Raw genomic sequence first — 18,667 nt, forward strand, 5'->3', positions numbered from 1 at the left:
ATTATATCATATGTACATAACAAAGAGAAAAAGAAAGAAAAAGAGAGGGAGAGAGAAAGGGAGAGGAAGAGAGAAAGGGGGGTTGTAGTTAAAGGGATAAAAGGATCCTTTTACTAAGTACAAATTAGTTTAAACTTTTTAAACGGAGGCTGTCATAACCCTCAACTTGCTATGTTTATCATTGTGTTGGGTAAAGTATATTTCCTAATGACAGGTTTCAGTTTTATTTTATTTTAGAATATACAGTAGGTACAACTTAAGAAACAGAAAATTAACCTACTTTTTTAAAAAAATGATTTCATTTTGTATGTTTTCTCAGTGAAAACGAGTTCAGATTCTTAATTTAATCAAAACAAGAACAGCAGTCAGACATAAAGCTTAGTAATCCGATGATATCTCAGCTATTACTCAGGATTTCATATTGAAGTATACTAAATTTGTGTCTTTAAAAAAAGATCCAAAAAGAATCCTATGAAGAACAGCAGTCAGAATTTTTATTCTAATATTTGAAAATATCCATATTCTGGGACTTATCTACAGAAGGCAGCATAATGCTAAATTAGGTGTGTGGTTATAAAATGCTAAAAATGGAGATTTTTTTCTGGCAGCCAAAGGGTTAAGGTCTTTTTGCTTTACCAGTTTCAAATTACAATGAGAAGCCTCTTCTTTCCCAGCAGGGTTGTGCTTACATTAGTCTTTAGATCTCTCTTGAAGAGGGCTGGTATATTTGTGCCTGCTGGAGGTGGAAATAACAGTAAGAAGGAGAAAGGAGTTGAATGGACTTTCGAGAAGGTTTGCAAGTAAACTCAGGAAAACACATTTACTTTACTAGTACAACCTTAAGTCTCATTTTACACTAAGAGGACCCAAAAGATGTTAAAGTTATCACCAAGCTGCCGGAAAAATACATATGACAGCACCAAGGTGCAGATCAGGATAGATCTGTGATTCAGGACTTTGTCTTGGAAAGAACACAAGGGTTGTGAAGAAGTTTAAAACAAGTGAAGATAACTCTGGGAACTGCAGTTTATCAGAAGATCAACTTTTGTTAATCCAAACACCAAAGAGCTGATTGCTTTACATTTCTATAGGAATGCATAGGTCATTTGACCAAATCATATTAGCCGTCTTCTGCTACATAAATGCAGTACAAACTATAACAACTGTGGATAATTGGAAATCCGAGTTTCAGCTTTCTTAGGAATAACCGCAACTTGACATATTCCAAAATACTTAAAATAGAAAAGGAAAATCATTAAGGATGTTGTCTTTAGAAAAGTCACTGACATGAAGAATAGGTAAATTTGTTTTTCAGCTGCTGGGGAAGCATACCTCTTAGGAACACAGATTTTAAGAGAATAAGAATTAAGAACAACCACCAAAAAAAAAAAACAGAACTTTTCCTTTTGGGGAAAAATGTATTTGACTGTACTTTTACTTAGGGGTATTGTTGGTTTGCTATGGAGCTGCTGGGTTCTAGTGGGTTATGCAAAAGGAGGATTAGGAGATAATCATGTTCACTCCAGTTTTATTTATAGGAGGCTACGGAATCATGAAAGAAGGGAAATACAGAGGGAAATTCTTTCTATCTTGGGCTTACCTCACAGACCCAGACCATTTTCACCTGGAAAGCAAGCTTCTTCTGCTCCTCTTTTTATGCTGAATCTGTACAATGCCATGACAAATGAAGAAGATGCCGAGGAGGAGCTGGAATATTCAATAAGGGGATCCATGGGAAGAGAAACCAGAGGAGTAAGAAAGGGATACCCTGCATCTCCCAATGGATATTCTCAGAGAATACAATTATCTCGCACTCCACCTCTGACCACCCAAAGTCCTCCTTTGGCCAGCCTACATGATACCAACTTTCTGAATGATGCTGACATGGTCATGAGCTTTGTCAATTTAGGTATGTTATTTATTTGTTTGTTTGTTTATTTTTAATCTACGTTATTACAAAGTGGAAGTTTCACTAATGGCGAAGTAGCTGCATGGTAGGTGGTCATGTTTATATAAAGTCATTTTCTATAACTCTCCTCTCCTGGCTTCTGTTTCCTTTCTTTCATTGATGTAATGTAAATTCTTGCCTTAGGCAGCAAAGCTCATGTTTTTTAAATATAAAAAGTTAAAATTAAACACTTATGGTTTGAGTAGATTTGAGTCTTTTCAGAACTTGTTAAAATCTCAACCATGCCTAAACATATGAACAAACAGATGCCATTGTGGAAAGCAGAAATCTATGAGAACAATTATAGGGTTCATTGAAAAAGGAGCATTAAAGGATGAGAGAAAGTGAGAAAGCACTTGTTAATTTTGTTTACCATTTAAGAAATATCTTAGATGCATCTTAAATTATGCATACATTTTATATCTTTTTTAAAAATTCCTTTGCAAGGAGGATATTTATAATAAAAATTATTTTTGCTGAATTCATTATAGCCAAATAATATCATTAAATATTAGTAATATTAGGGAATTCTGATATGACATTTCTTTTAGGAAAGTGGGGGAAGGCAGACCAATACTTTCTATCTGCAATAACATACTCAATACATATTATTGTTCTGAGAAAGGAAAGGAAAATGTAGATCATGTATTTAGTGACAGTTGTTGTCCATACAATTTTTCCTTTAAATCCTGAGATTAAGCCCTGCACCCCTTCTCTAATGAAAATCTCTATAATTAGTACCATTATTAGCTAAGATGTGATACATAAACACACATATTAATTCAAGGCTAATTAGTAAGTGTTACTGATGATGTTAAAACATTGGAAAATGTTTGGAATTGATTTCAGATAATCAAAAGCATTTTCTGCATTGTTAGTATCCATTATAATTTTCCTAATAAGAACATTAGTATTATAATGTATTTAACCATAATGATTTCATAGAAGCTGTCATTTCACTTAAGTATTTCACTAAATTTTTCTATTTAATACATTGATAGCAACATAAATTATTACTTTCAGACCTATTTAGAGATAAGTAAACTGTATATTTTAATGATCAAACTTAAACATTTTATCTCCAAGTTTAACAGAAAAAAGAATTAAATTTCTATATCAGTTATCTTTTTTATAAAAATGTGTCTAACTTACTTTTAGTTTAAAGTGGATTGGCTCTTTGAGAAATTATTATTTTTTAAAAATTCTAATGCAATATAAATTTTCTGCAAAAGTCATATGGTCTCAAAGGCCAAAGAATATCTGTATGTTTTTATATTGTGTGCTGCTCAGTGGGCTCTGCTCATTTGGTATCAGCCATCCTTGCAAGAAGGATAAGGTGTTTTCTAGGGTCATATGTTTTATGTTACCAAAGATTTAAAAATTGTGAAAACTTTAATAAGGAGAAGTTTTCCAGTGGTTGAAATAATCAGATATCCTTGAAGTCTGTTCTCATACATTATAATTACCAGGTTTCATTTGGTCCTTACAAGCCATTAAAATGTAGCTTAACCCTAAATTAGTTGGAATACTCTTCCTTGCTCCGAATTCTATGTAATTGTGGTTTGTGGAGCATTTTACTTTGCAGCTTTTGTAAGAAGTATTCATGAGGAATTCAGATTAGCTGGAACAGTTTTATCTTAACATTCCTTATTTAGACATAATTAACATATTCACAAATAAATCATGGAAAGAAGGAAACAGTTTTATATGATTTAAGATCTGATACAGAAGGGCAAACTAAATTACTATGAGTGGAAAAAAATATTACCTTGGTCATGAGTTAATCTTAACAATATATTTTCAAATCAGAGGAAGTTGCTGACTGGATCTTTAAGAAGAAAGCCAAATTAATTCATATTTAAAAATCATCCAGCACCATCATTCTACTTTGTGAGCCATTTGAAAGCTTCTCTGAAGAAATAAAAAAGACCACTCATCAACCAAAAAATACAGTTTCATTCAGCAATTTCTAGGACCTCCTTGTTATCATTGGAGGACAGTTCCATTTGGAATTAATGTTTTGGTGTACAGGGAATGCTCAGTTATAATTGTTTGGATTACATTAGTAGGGTAATTCAATATGTATGTTCTGGGATATATTTGGTCATGTTATTCTGGAGGAGGAATATTAGATGTGAGCTTCAGACAGGAATATTGTTTGTATCATGACTTGCAATGAAAAATAGAAAAGTGAGCTATCCTGGGGAACAAACCACAAATTTCCCGACTTTATTGAATCATCTTAAATGAAACCTCTCACTTGAAATATGTAGGCTAATTAATTCTCACTGTAAGGTGAGTTTTTGCTAGTTGGATAAGAGAAAGTTAAATTACATATATATATATATCATTCTCAAAGCTATTTTGCAAATTCATACGTCTGAACTCTGTGATCAAGGACTATTTATTCAAGATAAATTTGATTGCATGACTTCTCCCAGAAAACAAAAAAAAAAAAAACAAAACAAAACAAAGGAAAGATGTACTAGAGTTCTCAGCATCATATTATTATGGATAATGTTCACCTATTTTGGCATGTTTAAAAAGTTGGCATTCTTAAGCATTTTTGTAAATACTACTTGGAGCTTTGCCTAAGTTCCTACCACCTTTCCATGCCCTGCCAGTAGCTGATTTTCCAGTGTCCCAAGTGGCATCTCATAAGGAGAGAAATAAGTGTAAATGAATCACATAAATAGTCCAAGGGTAATTTGGCCTGGAGTGGTTATCCGGATATAGATAATTGTCAGGAAACTAACCTATTTACATGTCCAGTAAAAAAGATGAGAATGTTCCTTATACAGCTTCCTGCTTTGATCATTGAGGAAACTGTTGGCATTTTCTGTCAAGGGACCTGTTTTCTGCTGTTATTTTGAAACACAACTAAGATATATTTTTCTAAGTTGATAACTTGCTGACAAAGGATGACTGGGTTCCATACAAAATGTGTATGAGCATTTCTTGAAAATGGCTTTAGGGGAAGTTACTTTTGATTCCTATTATTGGAAAAATGCCCTTGAATTTAAACAACAGCAAAAGTTTTGAAGGTCAATTGATAGGTTGATGGTTTCCATTTTCATACTACATATTTTTAAATGAAGTCAGCAGCTCTAGCATTAAATGTTAATATGTTACTTTAATAGTAGCATGTGCTTGTCTTACTAGACTTCTGCTTGTGGTTCTGCTTGGTTCATTTTGGAAAAGTGTTACATATGCAAACCATGAAAACCTCTGTTCTCTGTCTTCATCCCTTTCAATTAAGACATAATTATCACTGCATTCTAAGCCTTCATCAACTGTTTTCTCAATGAAACTATAAATAGCTGCAGAAATTTTAACTACATTATAGGTGCTGGTACTAGCAATAGCTTTGTGAGGGGAATATATGATTTTTTTAACCATCTATTTTCCAAATGTAAAGAATTTGGGCTTGCTTTTCTAAAACATATGAGTTCAAGATTATGATGTCAATTTTAGAAACTTAGGGAACATTATTTTAAATTCTTATATATGTATATACATATATATATATATATATATATATATATATATATCATATATGGACTCACTTAAAAATAATCCAGTCAGTCTAAGGTATTATAAGTCACATTTTATCTGATCCTTTGATTATAGTATTGTTAAAATGACACAAATATAAAGACCTAAAAAGATTAATTTTTAATTAAACAGAAATAAAAATGTGATTTTAATTTTTTGCTATTTATTATGTTGAAAGGAATTGAACTTCATTCAGTTTTTTCTGCTTAAATTCTCTAATTTAGTCATGGTTTTTGACTCACTGATGGACTTTGCATGGTGATCTCAGCACTAATTAATAAATACGGTTGATTAATACATTTAAATTCATGTGCCTAGAAGGAGAACTCATAATATTCTTTTACAAAACTATCTTGTAAAACTACTAAATACAATAATGTTTTTATAACCTTATTGGTCAATTTAATATTTAAGGTCATTTTATATTACTCAAACTTGCAAAGACATCAAACTCGTAGTTAACTGAAGGTTTTTGGGGGGAAGGGCAGAAATTATTTTCCTTGTTGACAGCTTAGAAAGGCGTTATGGCTATCTGCTATAACATATTGTTTTCAGCTTATTGAAGTATACACTGGAGAATTTTAACTAGGTAAAGTCAAATGTAACGTGTCTTGATAGATCAATGTGGAATCATACAATCACTCTGTCAATATAAAGACATTCACCAAAATTGAGGGTTTTTTTGGCAAGATGGCTTGTTTCTAAAGTAGATTTGCTTCAGTCAAATAATCTCTTGTGACAGCTAGTATTTAGAAGGGACTAACAACAACCATGACCACAACAAAGTTGTTTTGCATGGATGGAAAAGTAAAGGTGGCTAAGTTGCATCTATGATTTATCCTTTCCTTTCTAAACTATTACATTCAGAAGTCTGAGCAAAGAGTTTTTCTTTGAAGTTCCCTTGTTCTTAGTTGATTCCCATAATTAGTATTATCGCTATTAGTAGTAGCTGAATTCTAATCTATCCCAAGTTCGAACTGATGCTCAAACATAGCTCTCTGTAAATGTTTTATCTGTGTATGTGCCACATGAGGAATAAACCACAATAGTTTCAACTTTGAAAATGCTTCTGTCACCAAAACCAGCTTATTCTTTTCATTTTCCCTCTGCTACCCCACCCCACTCCTACCTTTTTTTTAAAAAAAATAACCTTCATTTCTGCAATACCTGTTTTGCCTCTGGTCTTAATGGTACCTTTTTATCTTTCCCTTTCCTTTTTGGGGGGATTTTTGGAGTCATAGTTTTTTTCATCCCCAAAGGGTTAGATTAATAGAAAATCAATTAGTTACAGTTTCATCCTTAACAAGATGCCATGGTCTGCATTCTCTGAATCTGAGAGCAAAGAGTTTAGGAAGTGCCAATTTCATCCTCCCCACCAAGAAGAAAGTTTTCCCAGGGTTTTGGAGTAATTCTGGCCATTGAAATCCTCTGTAATTAATTCCCACATCCTACTACCTAACTGCATCTTCTACTCCCCACACCCACCCCCTAGATCTCTCCTCTTTGATTTGCCTCTAGTCTTATCATGGGCAATTGAACTTTAAGTCATTGTAAGGCTTCTTCTGGCTTCTAATGCTATGACTTTGGGAAAGAGATGGATTTTTGAATGGAGAGAAATGTGAAAAAAAGATCAGGAAAATACTGTAGTGAAACAACGAAAAGAAATGTAAGAACATTGGGACTGGGATATGGGAATGGGACAAGTATTGGCAGCAAAAAGGGAAAGAAAAAACATAGAATGTGTTAAGGAAGCTAAGGGATATACAGAAAAAATCAGACAAAAGGCTAAAGAATAAAACATACAAAGGTACAGAAACGAACAAAAATGAGACAAAAAGAAAAAATGAATGAGGCGAGACCTCAAGTCCTGCTTTTCAAGTTGTGCAGGTGGAGGGTGGGTTGGAATTCCTCAGTCTACCTCACACTGACAAGACAGCTAATTCTACATCCCTAAACCAAATCAGGTCCAGAGACAAACTCTTTCATCCTTACAAACTAAAATACCTTAAAGGAAGAAAAAAAGTTTAAAAATCCCTCGATACGTGTACAAGGAGCACACAGACGGGCTACTAACATTTACAGTCATAAATAATGTAGTAGCTTAGCTTTTAAAAACCACAGGTTAAAGGATGAGGCCTGCCATGACGCACAGAGAGGGGCTGAGATCAGAGGAGCAACTAAAAGGGTTGGGGAGAAACAATGAATCCCCTTGTTCTAAGTAATATTTATGAGTGCTTCTTTGCACCTTAAGTTCATATTTTATTGGCTAGGCCATGGGGTTTCCCCATTTGCTCATCTCTTAAAATAACACCCTTGGCTAAGATTTCCTATAAAACATACAAGTAATACAGCAGGCAGAACTCACCGATCTTGACAACCAACTCATTTATTTAGGGAAAGAAGGAATCCGTTATGATTTGGGTGTCACATTTGGACTTTTGAGATCCAGCTCACACACTCAAAAATGTGTCAGTAAAATGAAAACAGTAATAGGAGTATTCACCTGCCTTTGGAAAAGAGATGGAAAGAATCTAGAGAAGTAAGATCACAAGAACTGGCAAATTGTCTAAGGTTATGCAGTAGTCTAGAAAGATATAAAGTAAACCTAATAGGACCTCAAATCTCCATATTGACTAAAGAACATAAAGGCTTATCTATAGAATTAGAAAACAGGTCGTACTCTAGGGCCAAAAAGCTTTAGTGCAGTTTGAAGGTTTTGTTACACTTTGTATAACCAACTTGAATTGGAAGCTTCTTAATTAATTGAGAAAATAGATAGGTAGATAGATAGATAGATAGATGGATAGATAAATGATAGGGAGATAGATTAAAAAATCTTAATTTATGGAAGATTAAATACAAAAGAAAAAGCTCCAGAATATCCATATTTCTCAGTTTTTGTTATAATGAAAGCTTTGTTAAGTATTATGACAAAGAGTTTCAAAATGATGATTCTTAATGTAACATTGATACATACACATGTATTTACAATATACAACCTATGTTTGATGAAAAATATGCACAAACCAATGATCAACTGATGAAAGTCATCATGAGGGTATAATTTTAATTTTTATATTCAATTATATTCAATTAATTTCTCTAGGTAACACATGTTTTTCCAATCAAATTATCATTGCTTTTGATCATAGGATCATTTATAGCGAGCTAAAGAATGATCTCAGAAGCCATCTAGTCCAGCTTTCTATTAGTAGAAACTGAGGCCCAGAGAGGTTACATGACCAAAGTCACATGGGCAGTAATTTTCAGAGTTAGAATTTGAACTCAGTCCTCTGATTTTAAATCCAGCTTTCTTTTTACTTTGCCATTATAAATAACTAACTCTTTAAAAAAATTGGTAAGACAACCTGTGGGATTTTTTTAGCACCTATCAAAAAATATCTGCCTATAATTAAGCAACAGAAAATCTGTCCCCCTCCAAACACTAAAAATTTCCATTGCCAGATATTGGACTATGTTTTGTTATGATGATGAAGATGATGGTGATGATGATGGTGGTGGTGGTGGTGATGGTGGTGATACTCATCCTCACCACCATTATTGGTTTTTTTGGCTTTATGAAAGTTGAGAGAAAGTCATAATTCTGCATACATACATGGATGCATATCCATACTTATACACATATGTATGTGTGTGTATATATATATATGTCTATATAAACATCCATGTACACATATATTTTATGCTTTGGCAAGTACCATGGAAGAAATATTATCTGTCCATGGCAAAGTACAGTTTGAAACTCTTTACTTCAGGTATTTAGCAATAGACTATGAGGCTGCACAACACTGATAAAGACACTGGAGCCAATTTAGTGAATGCAATAATTCACGGGAGGTCATTCAGTCTAAATACAATCCTAGTCCTATTTTTGTCATATAGGTATATGCATATGCATGCATGAATAAATTAAACAGTTGTTTAATTTCTAGACTGCTGACTACCTAAGGTGGGCACCAATGTCCTATGACATGGTCAAAGAAAAGAAGATTTTTAAATTTATGGGCAGATTCTCCAAAGGCTATTTGGCACTGACACTGTCCTAATTGCATAATGATGTGAAAGTGATTTGTCTAAAAGCCCAAAGGGGTAAAATGAAGTGGAAGAAAAATTCATATTGCCAATACTATGGAATGAATCTGGAAATATAGCCCATGAAACTATTCCACTAATATGTGTATCTTGGATATATGTTATTGATGGAGAATCAGACGAACAATGGAACTGAAGAGTTAGCAGAGGTGAGGCTGGCTAACATTTTTGATAATATTTAGTGATATTGATGATTTTAAATTTCTATCCATTCCATTTCAACATCAATATTCTTTCTTTAAATCCTTTAAGGGATTCCTTTAAGGTACTTGTGAGTAAGGGTATCCCTGCCATTGGTATCGGTTGCAACCATTATGCTTTCTCATCTAATGTGTTTCTTTTTCATGTTATCTCATTCAGTCCTCCATGGATGAGCCATGTAATGTATTAGAAGGAAATAGTTTGACAAAGGAGAAAGGAAACTGATTCATTCTATAGTCAGAGGACCTGAGCTCAAATCTTGCCCATGAAGCTCAATGGCACAATCTCTGTATCAAAGAATATGGACATTTTAGTTGATTTATTTGCAAAATTCCAAATTGTTTACTGAAATGGCTTTATTGTGTTATAGTTCCACAAATAATGCCCTCATGTGCCTGTCTTTCTATAACCTTTCTAACATTGATTATTCTCATCTTTCTTCATCTTCGCCAATTTCCTGGTTGTGATGCAAAAGCAAGGTAGTTCTGATAAACATTCGTATTATAATTAGTGATTGGAAGCACTTTTAATATGGATAAAAGCTTATAGATTTTTTCTTTTATTCATATCCTTTGACCTCTTATCTATTTGAGAATGACAAAAAAGAAGGTACTAAAAATGAGAGATGAAGAGAGAGAGAGAGAGAGAGAGAGAGAGAGAGAGAGAGAGAGAGAGAGAGAGAGAGAATGTACAGGCTTTGTGAAGGAGATAGAGAAGGTGTAGCCATAGAATTGAGACCAAAGTAAGACAGCATAATGTCATGGAAGACAAGGGAGGAAAGAGCTTTTATGAGGGGGTAATCAACAATGTGGAATACTGCTAAGAGATTAAGGAGAATAAAGACAAAGAAAAAAATGAGAATGATTTGTCATCGTATATATTTGTTAGTCCTCTTCGTGTCTTTGGTACCAAACCCTTTCCTGAGAAATCTGATTCCAGCCCCCTGCCCCTCCACCCCAGTCAACCACTTATCTTCTTATTCTAAATGCATTAATTTTGTTTGTGGAAAAACTTTTTTGATAACTTGCAAACAAGATTAACTCTTTTAATTTCTGTAATTACCTCTATACCTTGAGAATTGTTTAGCTGAGAATTCATGCCTTACCCATAATTGTGAAAGATGTATGATTCGTTTATCTCCTAATTGTTGTGATATGAGCTTTAATATATATTAAATGTGCATATTTAATATTTAATGAATATTAAATTAATGACCTAAACGGGGCAGCTAGGTGGCACAGTGAATAAAGCACCAGCCCTGGAGTCAGGAAGACCTGAGTTCAAATCCGGCTTCACACACTTGATATACTTACTAGCTGTGTAACCTTGGGCAAGTCACTTAACTCCAATGGCCAGTCTTCCCCTCCTCCAAAAATAAAAAAATATATTTAATGACCTAAATAGGTTGTTTATTGTTGAGTCTGGTATAAGATCTCAATGCAAAGCTAAATTCTACCATATTGCTAGGAAAATGCTTTTCTATCCCTTAAGTGCTATAAACAACATTTGACTAAATATAAGCTGTAATTATTGTGCCACATCTGTAGTATTGAGTTCAGTTTAAAAATTGTATTTTAGAGGAATCACTGTCACCTGTGCCTGGCATGTTCTGTCTCCTCATCTCTACCTCCTAGCTTCACTGTATTCCTTTAAGACTTCAACTCAAATCCAACCTTCTAGTAGGTTCCACCTGCTGCTATTGACTTCGTCTTGAGATTACTTTCCATTTGTACTGTAAATATTTTGGGTACTTGGTTATGTGAATGTTGTCTTCCCAATTAGTATTTGAGTTCTTGTAAGCAGGAAGTATTTTTGCCTTTCTTTATATCCCCAGGGCTTAGTACATTTCCTGTATATAGTAAATGCCTAATGCATGGTTGTTGACCAACAGACTGACCTTGTCAAACCAGAAACCATCCAAAGAAAGGTGGTTATGTTAGTGAGTGGTCTGGAAACTAAGAATAATCAAAAGGAAATAGGAAATTTGCACCTTTAAAATAGCCTTTTTGGAGGTAAATATGAGAGTCGCCTTCAAATATTTGAAGAGCCATCATGTGTATTATGTATTTGAATTGTTGTACTTGGTTCCAAAGGGCATAAGTAGGATGAGACAGCAGAATTTGCAGAAAGACTGATTTCACTCAAACCTGTTTTGTAAGAATTGGAGCTAGATTGCACCATGAAATAGTGTGTTCACCATTTTTGGAGGTCGTCAAGTCAGTAGATGGATGGCTATTTTTTGGGCATGTAGAAGCAATCTTGTGTTGGTTATGTGTTAGACTGATCAGTTTCTGAGATCCTTTCCAACTCAGATTTTATAATTCTGTGAGCCTGTTGCATCCTCTGGGATATGCTTCTGGAAATTACTTTTCAAGTGATCTGGGGTCAAATTCCTAGGGTTATACTATTGCTTCCACTAAATCCTGAATATTTCTTGCATGCTTTCTTCCTTTGGGGCCAAAATCTTACTACACAGTTGAAAAATACTTGGCTTGCATAGATGTGCCCATACACTAAGGAGCCCCTTTGGAACAAAGAGACATTTAAAAGAGTTATTTAATACTCCTTCCATCAACAGTATTTTTGAACATGTTCAATTTTTATAAATTTGATTCATGCGTACAATCTGTAGATAAAAATTGCTGACCTGGCAGATAGAAATTCATTCAGCTCAAATAATCATAAAGTCATTGAGTTTTATTGTGTTGTGTATGTGTTTGTATTTTGTTAATTTGTAATTGTTCTCTTACCATGTTGAATTAGTGTAATATGAATTTGCTTCTACTTGGGATCATTTAATCTTAAGTGACCTTGACCTTTCCAGGCTACTTGTTTAGGTTCATGTTATCCAATGACCATTTGACCCTCTGGTTAATTGTCCTTAATAGTTTCCTGTTGTATTATTTTGAAATAGATATGAAAATTTATGGAGCTGATCCAAGGAGAAATACAGCACATTTTAGGGCACCCTAATTCCAAGCTTGGGTAGCAAGGTGGTACAGTGGATACAGTGCCAGGCCTGGAGTCAGGAAGACTCATCTTCCTGAGTTTAAATCTGGCTTCAAACACTTACTACTTGTGCGACCCTGGGCAAGTCACTTGCCTCAGTTTTCTCAATTGTAAAATAGGCTAGAAAAGGAAATGGCAAACTATTTAGGTTTCTTTGACAAAAATACACTAAATGGGGGTCACAAAGAGTCAGACACAACTGAAAAACAACTGAACAACAACAGGAATTCCAAACTATTTTCCCAATGAAACTATGTGATAGAGGCAACTAGATGGCGCAGTGGATAGAGTGCTAGATGTAGAGCCAAGAACGCTTGAGGGTGAAGCTAGCATCAGACACTTACTAGCTCAGTCAACCTGGGAGAGTCATTTAATTTCTATCTGCCTCTTTTTCCCCATCTATAATATGATGATGATAATAGCACCCACCTCCCAGGGCTATTGGGAAGATAAAGAGAGATGATAATTGTAAAGTGCTGTGCCAACCTTAAAATGTCATATAAATTGTATTATTATTAATTATTATTCTACATAGAAGCCACACTATCTCCTGGCTCTGCCTTCATGCTAGCTGACCCCCATGCTTAAAATGCACTTCTTTACTAATTGCTCTTAGAATCTCAAGTTTCAATCACTGTCTTCTCTATAAAGCCTTAATTGTATTACATTTGCCCCCAATAAATTTAATCTTAATAGATACTGTCTGTTATTGAAGTCTGATGAGGATTTTTCCCAATCTTAGCTGTCACCTAATATTTTATGTCATCTCCAGTTTTGATAAGGAGTCGAACCATTAGAATATGAGCTCCTTGGAAGGTGGGGCTGTTTCACTCTGTTTTTGTGTCCCCATCCCCTAGAACAGTTTCTGGCACATAGCAGGTTTTTGTTAAATGCTTACTGATTGATTCATCTGTACCCTCACCTAAGTAATTTATACAAATATTGAATAAAACAGTCTATGACAAATTCCTGGATTGTTCCACTAGAGATTTTCTTTTAGTTTTTCATTAATTACTTACTACTTGTGGCTCCAGTCATTAAACTGGGTCCAAATCCACCTAGATGTCCAATGACATGGTTTACATCTCTCCTTTGTTTGTAGATATTATGAATCATAGAGGAAAAAGCAGCTTCCTTAAAGTCATGTAGGTAGCTTGTGGAAGACCTAGAATTTGAACCCAGATCATTGTACCATGTATCATCTTTAAGATTTTGTGCAAAGTTTCTCTGAAGATAACCTGTTTATATCTTACTGGCTTTGCCAGCCTTGATCTATGCTTTGATAAAGGAAATGGTAACTCAAAATGAACCGTGAAAGATTATTTTTTTGCTGACCTTGTCACATACCTTCATCATAATCATTTCTTATGGTTATGATCTGTGCCAAGATTTTGTACTGCCTGACCAAGTGGAACACAAGCTGACAAAACATAACTTGGGAGAGTCAATGGGGCCATTGCTCTCCTGGAGCCTTTTTTAAGGGGCAGGAATCTAGGTAATGAAGGGATTAGACAAAATGGGAAGCACCTCGGGGAACTTTCAGATGGTTGCATCCCCTTATCTTCCTCTCACCAAGTCTTCACTTTACAACAGGAGAAGAATTATATGGCACTGGTTTCATGATCAAAGGGTTAGTGCCAACACCATTAATTGCTCCCGTGTAGCTTCAGGATATCACTTAGTTAAAAACACAACTTAATTTAAAGATTGTGGGATCTTCCTGATGAAAGTAGACCTATTCACATTTCCATTGCCTAGCTGCCCTATTATGCTAAGACAATTTAATTGGTGGCAATAGACAGTGTTTGGATAGAAGGGCCTTATTTCTTGCAAGCCTTTAGTTTAGAAACATCCTTGAGGGAGAAGGGCACCTGTTTCCACTGTCTTTTCAATGTCTACAGAAAGGTAAAGATTATAGGTCTTTCATACATTTCTTGGAGAGAAGAGAAGGACAGTTTCCCACTGGGAAAACAGATGGAATTTGAGGTCTATAATCACGGAACATTAGAGCTAGAAAGGTCTTAAAAAGATTCATTTTTTCCTGTTCAAACTACACCCCCTCCCCCAAATTTTACAGATAAGGTACCTGGGATCCAGAAAAGTGATAGGATTTATCTAATGTCAGACAACTGCTAAACATGAGAGCTGGAAACCGAGCCTCAGTCTTCTGACTTCCAAGATGATGTTCTTTGTACAAGATCAAAAAACTCTAGGTCAGGGTTCTAGCTCCCCCTATTAAAATTCAGAATAACATGGTCCTCAGATTCCCAGCTGGCAGGGTGTGGCTCTGGGAAAGAGGGTTACACTCCTAAGAAGTATTTTATCCATCAGAATTAGGCAAAGAATTTCATTATCATGTATCTTATGTAAGCACAGTTGGTTTTAAATTACAAAGTAGTAATCCAAATTTTTCTTAAAAACCTAACTTTTCTGAAAAAGGAAGCAGATGAAAGGAAAGGGGAAGAAAACCAGGACCAAATAAAACACAAAGGAATCCACATTAAAAAGCAGAAAAAATACTGTGTGACAGAGTTTTCCAGTGTTCTTTAAACATTGGGAGAGAATGAACTTCCTGAGGGGAAAACCCCTGCCCTTTATCAACACTTGGCTGGCTTTAGAAGTGACCTGCTGCCAGGAGAAATGGGGAGGCCCCTTCTCTTCCCTCCCCCTACCCCACCTAGGGAATAAGAAAACTGAAAGAGCTAGCTCGTTCTTGAGAAGTCAACAGTAGCAACCAAAGTGGGTCACATAAAGCATGCTAAAAGGGGAAGCTTCATGGAGTCAATGGCAGGAGTGTGGTGGGGGTGGGGACCCCAAAGAATTTTACTGTATCTGCTTCCCACCAAGCACTATGGAATCTCCAGATTCCAGAGGCTAAGTGCAGACTTAAGTTCTCCTGTTATATTTTTGTGGTGTGTGAAAATATGGATTAAGGACAATATTCTTTCTGTCCTTCTAGAGTGTAACTTATGAGCCAAGCTTCACTTCCCTAAAAGTATGTAAAGAAGGATCACATTTTTAAGTGAATAAGATTGAGGTCAGCTTTCTCTTTGATTTTAAGCACAAGACAACATTTATCTCTATTAGGCTTCTTTTTACTAGATTAAAATAGAGAAGGATCACATAAGGAACTAGACCACTGCCTTAATTGGGTAAAGTCACATGTTAATACATAACTCCAAGATATTCCTCATATGATTTTCTAATCTACTGAATGGGTCTATGCCTTTAACCCATTCATCTTCATCAGGTAAAATATTTAAGCATACACTAAATAAATAGATAAAGTTTCTCAAAACAATGGCAGACTTGAATATTGAATGCTATTATCAGTCTTGGTAGAGGCAGTGTGATGTAGTAGATAGCCAGTGCTGGGAGTCAGGAAGAATTGGGTTTAAATGCTACCTCTGACACAGTGGCAATTTGATCCTGGACTGACCATTTAATTTTTCTGTGCTTTAGATAAATCTCTGTGATTTGCAAAGACAGTGCCAACATTCATTGGCACAGGGAATTTCCCCATTTGGCATTTCTCTGATTCACTAAAATCACAGGTCCTATTCCTATACCTAGCCCTTTATCAGTCTCATCCTTTGGTGATCAGCTCTTCCAGCCTAAGATAGCAAAGAAAATTATGTTATTATAGACCGATTCTAACACCATGAAGCATAATGGGATAATGGATGCAGTGTTGGACTTTGAGTCGATACAGTCTGACTTCTAATCTGCCTCAGATACTTACTAGTTTTGTGACCCTGAAGAAATCATTTAACCCCTCTGGGTATCAGTTTCCTCATTTGTTAAATGAGGCTAACAAAAGCAGCCATCTCACCATATTCTTTTGAGAATCAAAAGAGATAATTTATGCAAAGCATTTTCCAAACTTTAAACAGGGCCTCTTAACTTTTTTAGTATAATGAATTTCTTTGGAAGTCTAAGGAAGCCTATGGACCCCTTCTCTGATTAGTTTTTAAATGTATAACATACATAGGATTACAAAAAAGCCAATTATATTGAAACATACTTATCACAATTTTAAAAAATTCACAGATCATGCCTTTTTTCATAACATAACTAAGATGGAAATATGTTTTGCGTGACTGCACATATGTAACCCACCATGTATGTGTGTGTGTGTGTGGGGGGGATTTGGAATTTTAAAAAAATGTTAAATGAATGTTAAAAGTTGCCTTCACATGTAATTGGAGGAAAATGAAATCTCATTTTAAATAGTAAAATTTGTAGACAACAGGTAAAGAATCTCTTCTTTAATTTTTATTATTAGTTGTAGTAGTGGTAGTAGTAGTAGTATTTGTATTAGTATTCCTAGTATTAGCCGAACCTGTTCCTAAGTAAGAAGCAAAAGGAAAATCATAAAGCACATCCTGCATTCATTTCTCCCACAAAGATTCAGGGAGGCGCAACATGAACCTTCTGTTAAATGGGAGGCAAGATGTCAGAACTGCAAACAGCAATAGGCCTCTTTAGAAGTGGTTGGAGCTGCAAACCAAATAATAGTGAGTTCATTTGGAAACTGGAATTCCTCCAATGTACTAGCTAGGACCTAGGGCCACACAAGCAGCAGTGCCCTACAGCTTGATTGGAGCCCCTCACCCAGATCTTCGTCAGCTGAGCCCCTGATTGGCCAGGGCCACTTATGAGAGGAAGACTAGAAGAGAGGTTTGTCCTGCAGAACCCTCCCCCAGACATTAGGGGACCCCTGCTGCTGGGAATTTCCCTCTGGCAAAATAGCTCTTCATCACTCTGCGAGGTAATGGTAGAAGCCTCCTCTGTGTTCTCTGTAACACTGAATGCACACACCACATTTAATACAAACCCTCGAATTGTAGCAGCTGCAGCCCTAATCTCTTGCATGTGTCAAGTGAGCACTTTTCATGAAGTTCACACATTGTCCACATACTCTGCAATGGCTAAATATTTTATTTCATTTTCCATATGTAGTCTATGTGTTCAAGGCTAACTAGACATGTGAGGCATTTCAGAAAATCAAGATGTGTTTTGTTGATAGAATATTTAGTGCTACTAGAGTCATAAATAGAAATTTTTTCATACTTATGGAGCAGGACCAAGCATTGATTGTTGAGGGGATGGGTGAAGGTGGAGGGTGGAAGCTCACCTTGGGTGAGGCCATAGTGGAGAGGAAGCATGCCGCAGAGACACTTGGAGTTTTCTAAACTCACATTTATATGGTGTTTTACAGAGCACAATTATCCAAACGCCTTTGAGATAGGTATGACAATTTCTGTCAAGCCCGTTGTACAGGTGGGAGAATTAAGGATTAGTGACTTTCCAATATGACTTTCCAATAGTCACACAGCTAGTGAGCATTACAGTTAGATTTTAAACCAAGGGCAGTTTCAATTTTATTGCTGCCTCCCCAAATAATATTACTGCTTTATAAATGTGGAAACAAAAGTTTATAGAAGTTAAGAGATTTGACCGTGATCCCCCAGATAGTAAGTGGAAAAAGCAAGGATTCAAATACTGGGCTTTCTTGGCTTAAAATTAAGCAATCTTTCCTTTATAGCATGTTGCCACTGGCAGGTGATAATCACGTTCTTTGTTAAATAATTGTCACTCAACTATTTAGTGAGTACTTACATAAGGTGACTCACAATATTCTTGTGGAAAAGACGGAGAGATGCGGGTTCGATGATTGAACAATTCAGTGAATAGCTGATACCATGACTGAACTAAAAGAACAGTCTTATTGGCTTCACTACAGCTTGGTAGGAGGTCTTCATTGGAGCGTCTGAGGGATTTCTGCTTGGTTCTGTGGTACTTAACATGGTTATCAATGATTTGAATGGAGTGACAGGT

The 18,667-nt window shown here is 35.4% G+C and overlaps 1 protein-coding gene across 1 annotated transcript in view; it reads left to right on the forward strand.

Annotated features, from left to right (window-relative positions):
- Positions 1–731: 731 nt before the first annotated feature.
- BMP5 (bone morphogenetic protein 5) overlaps positions 732–18,667 on the forward strand; it is a 173,899-nt gene continuing 155,963 nt past the window's right edge. The window contains exon 1 of the mRNA XM_036769333.1: positions 732–1,909. Coding sequence (XP_036625228.1) covers positions 1,417–1,909 — 493 coding nt within the window. The 5' untranslated portion in view covers positions 732–1,416. The remainder of the gene's footprint in view (positions 1,910–18,667) is intronic.

The sequence above is a fragment of the Trichosurus vulpecula genome, chromosome 7 (assembly GCF_011100635.1).
Source record: "Trichosurus vulpecula isolate mTriVul1 chromosome 7, mTriVul1.pri, whole genome shotgun sequence".
Taxonomy (NCBI): Eukaryota; Metazoa; Chordata; class Mammalia; order Diprotodontia; family Phalangeridae; genus Trichosurus; species Trichosurus vulpecula.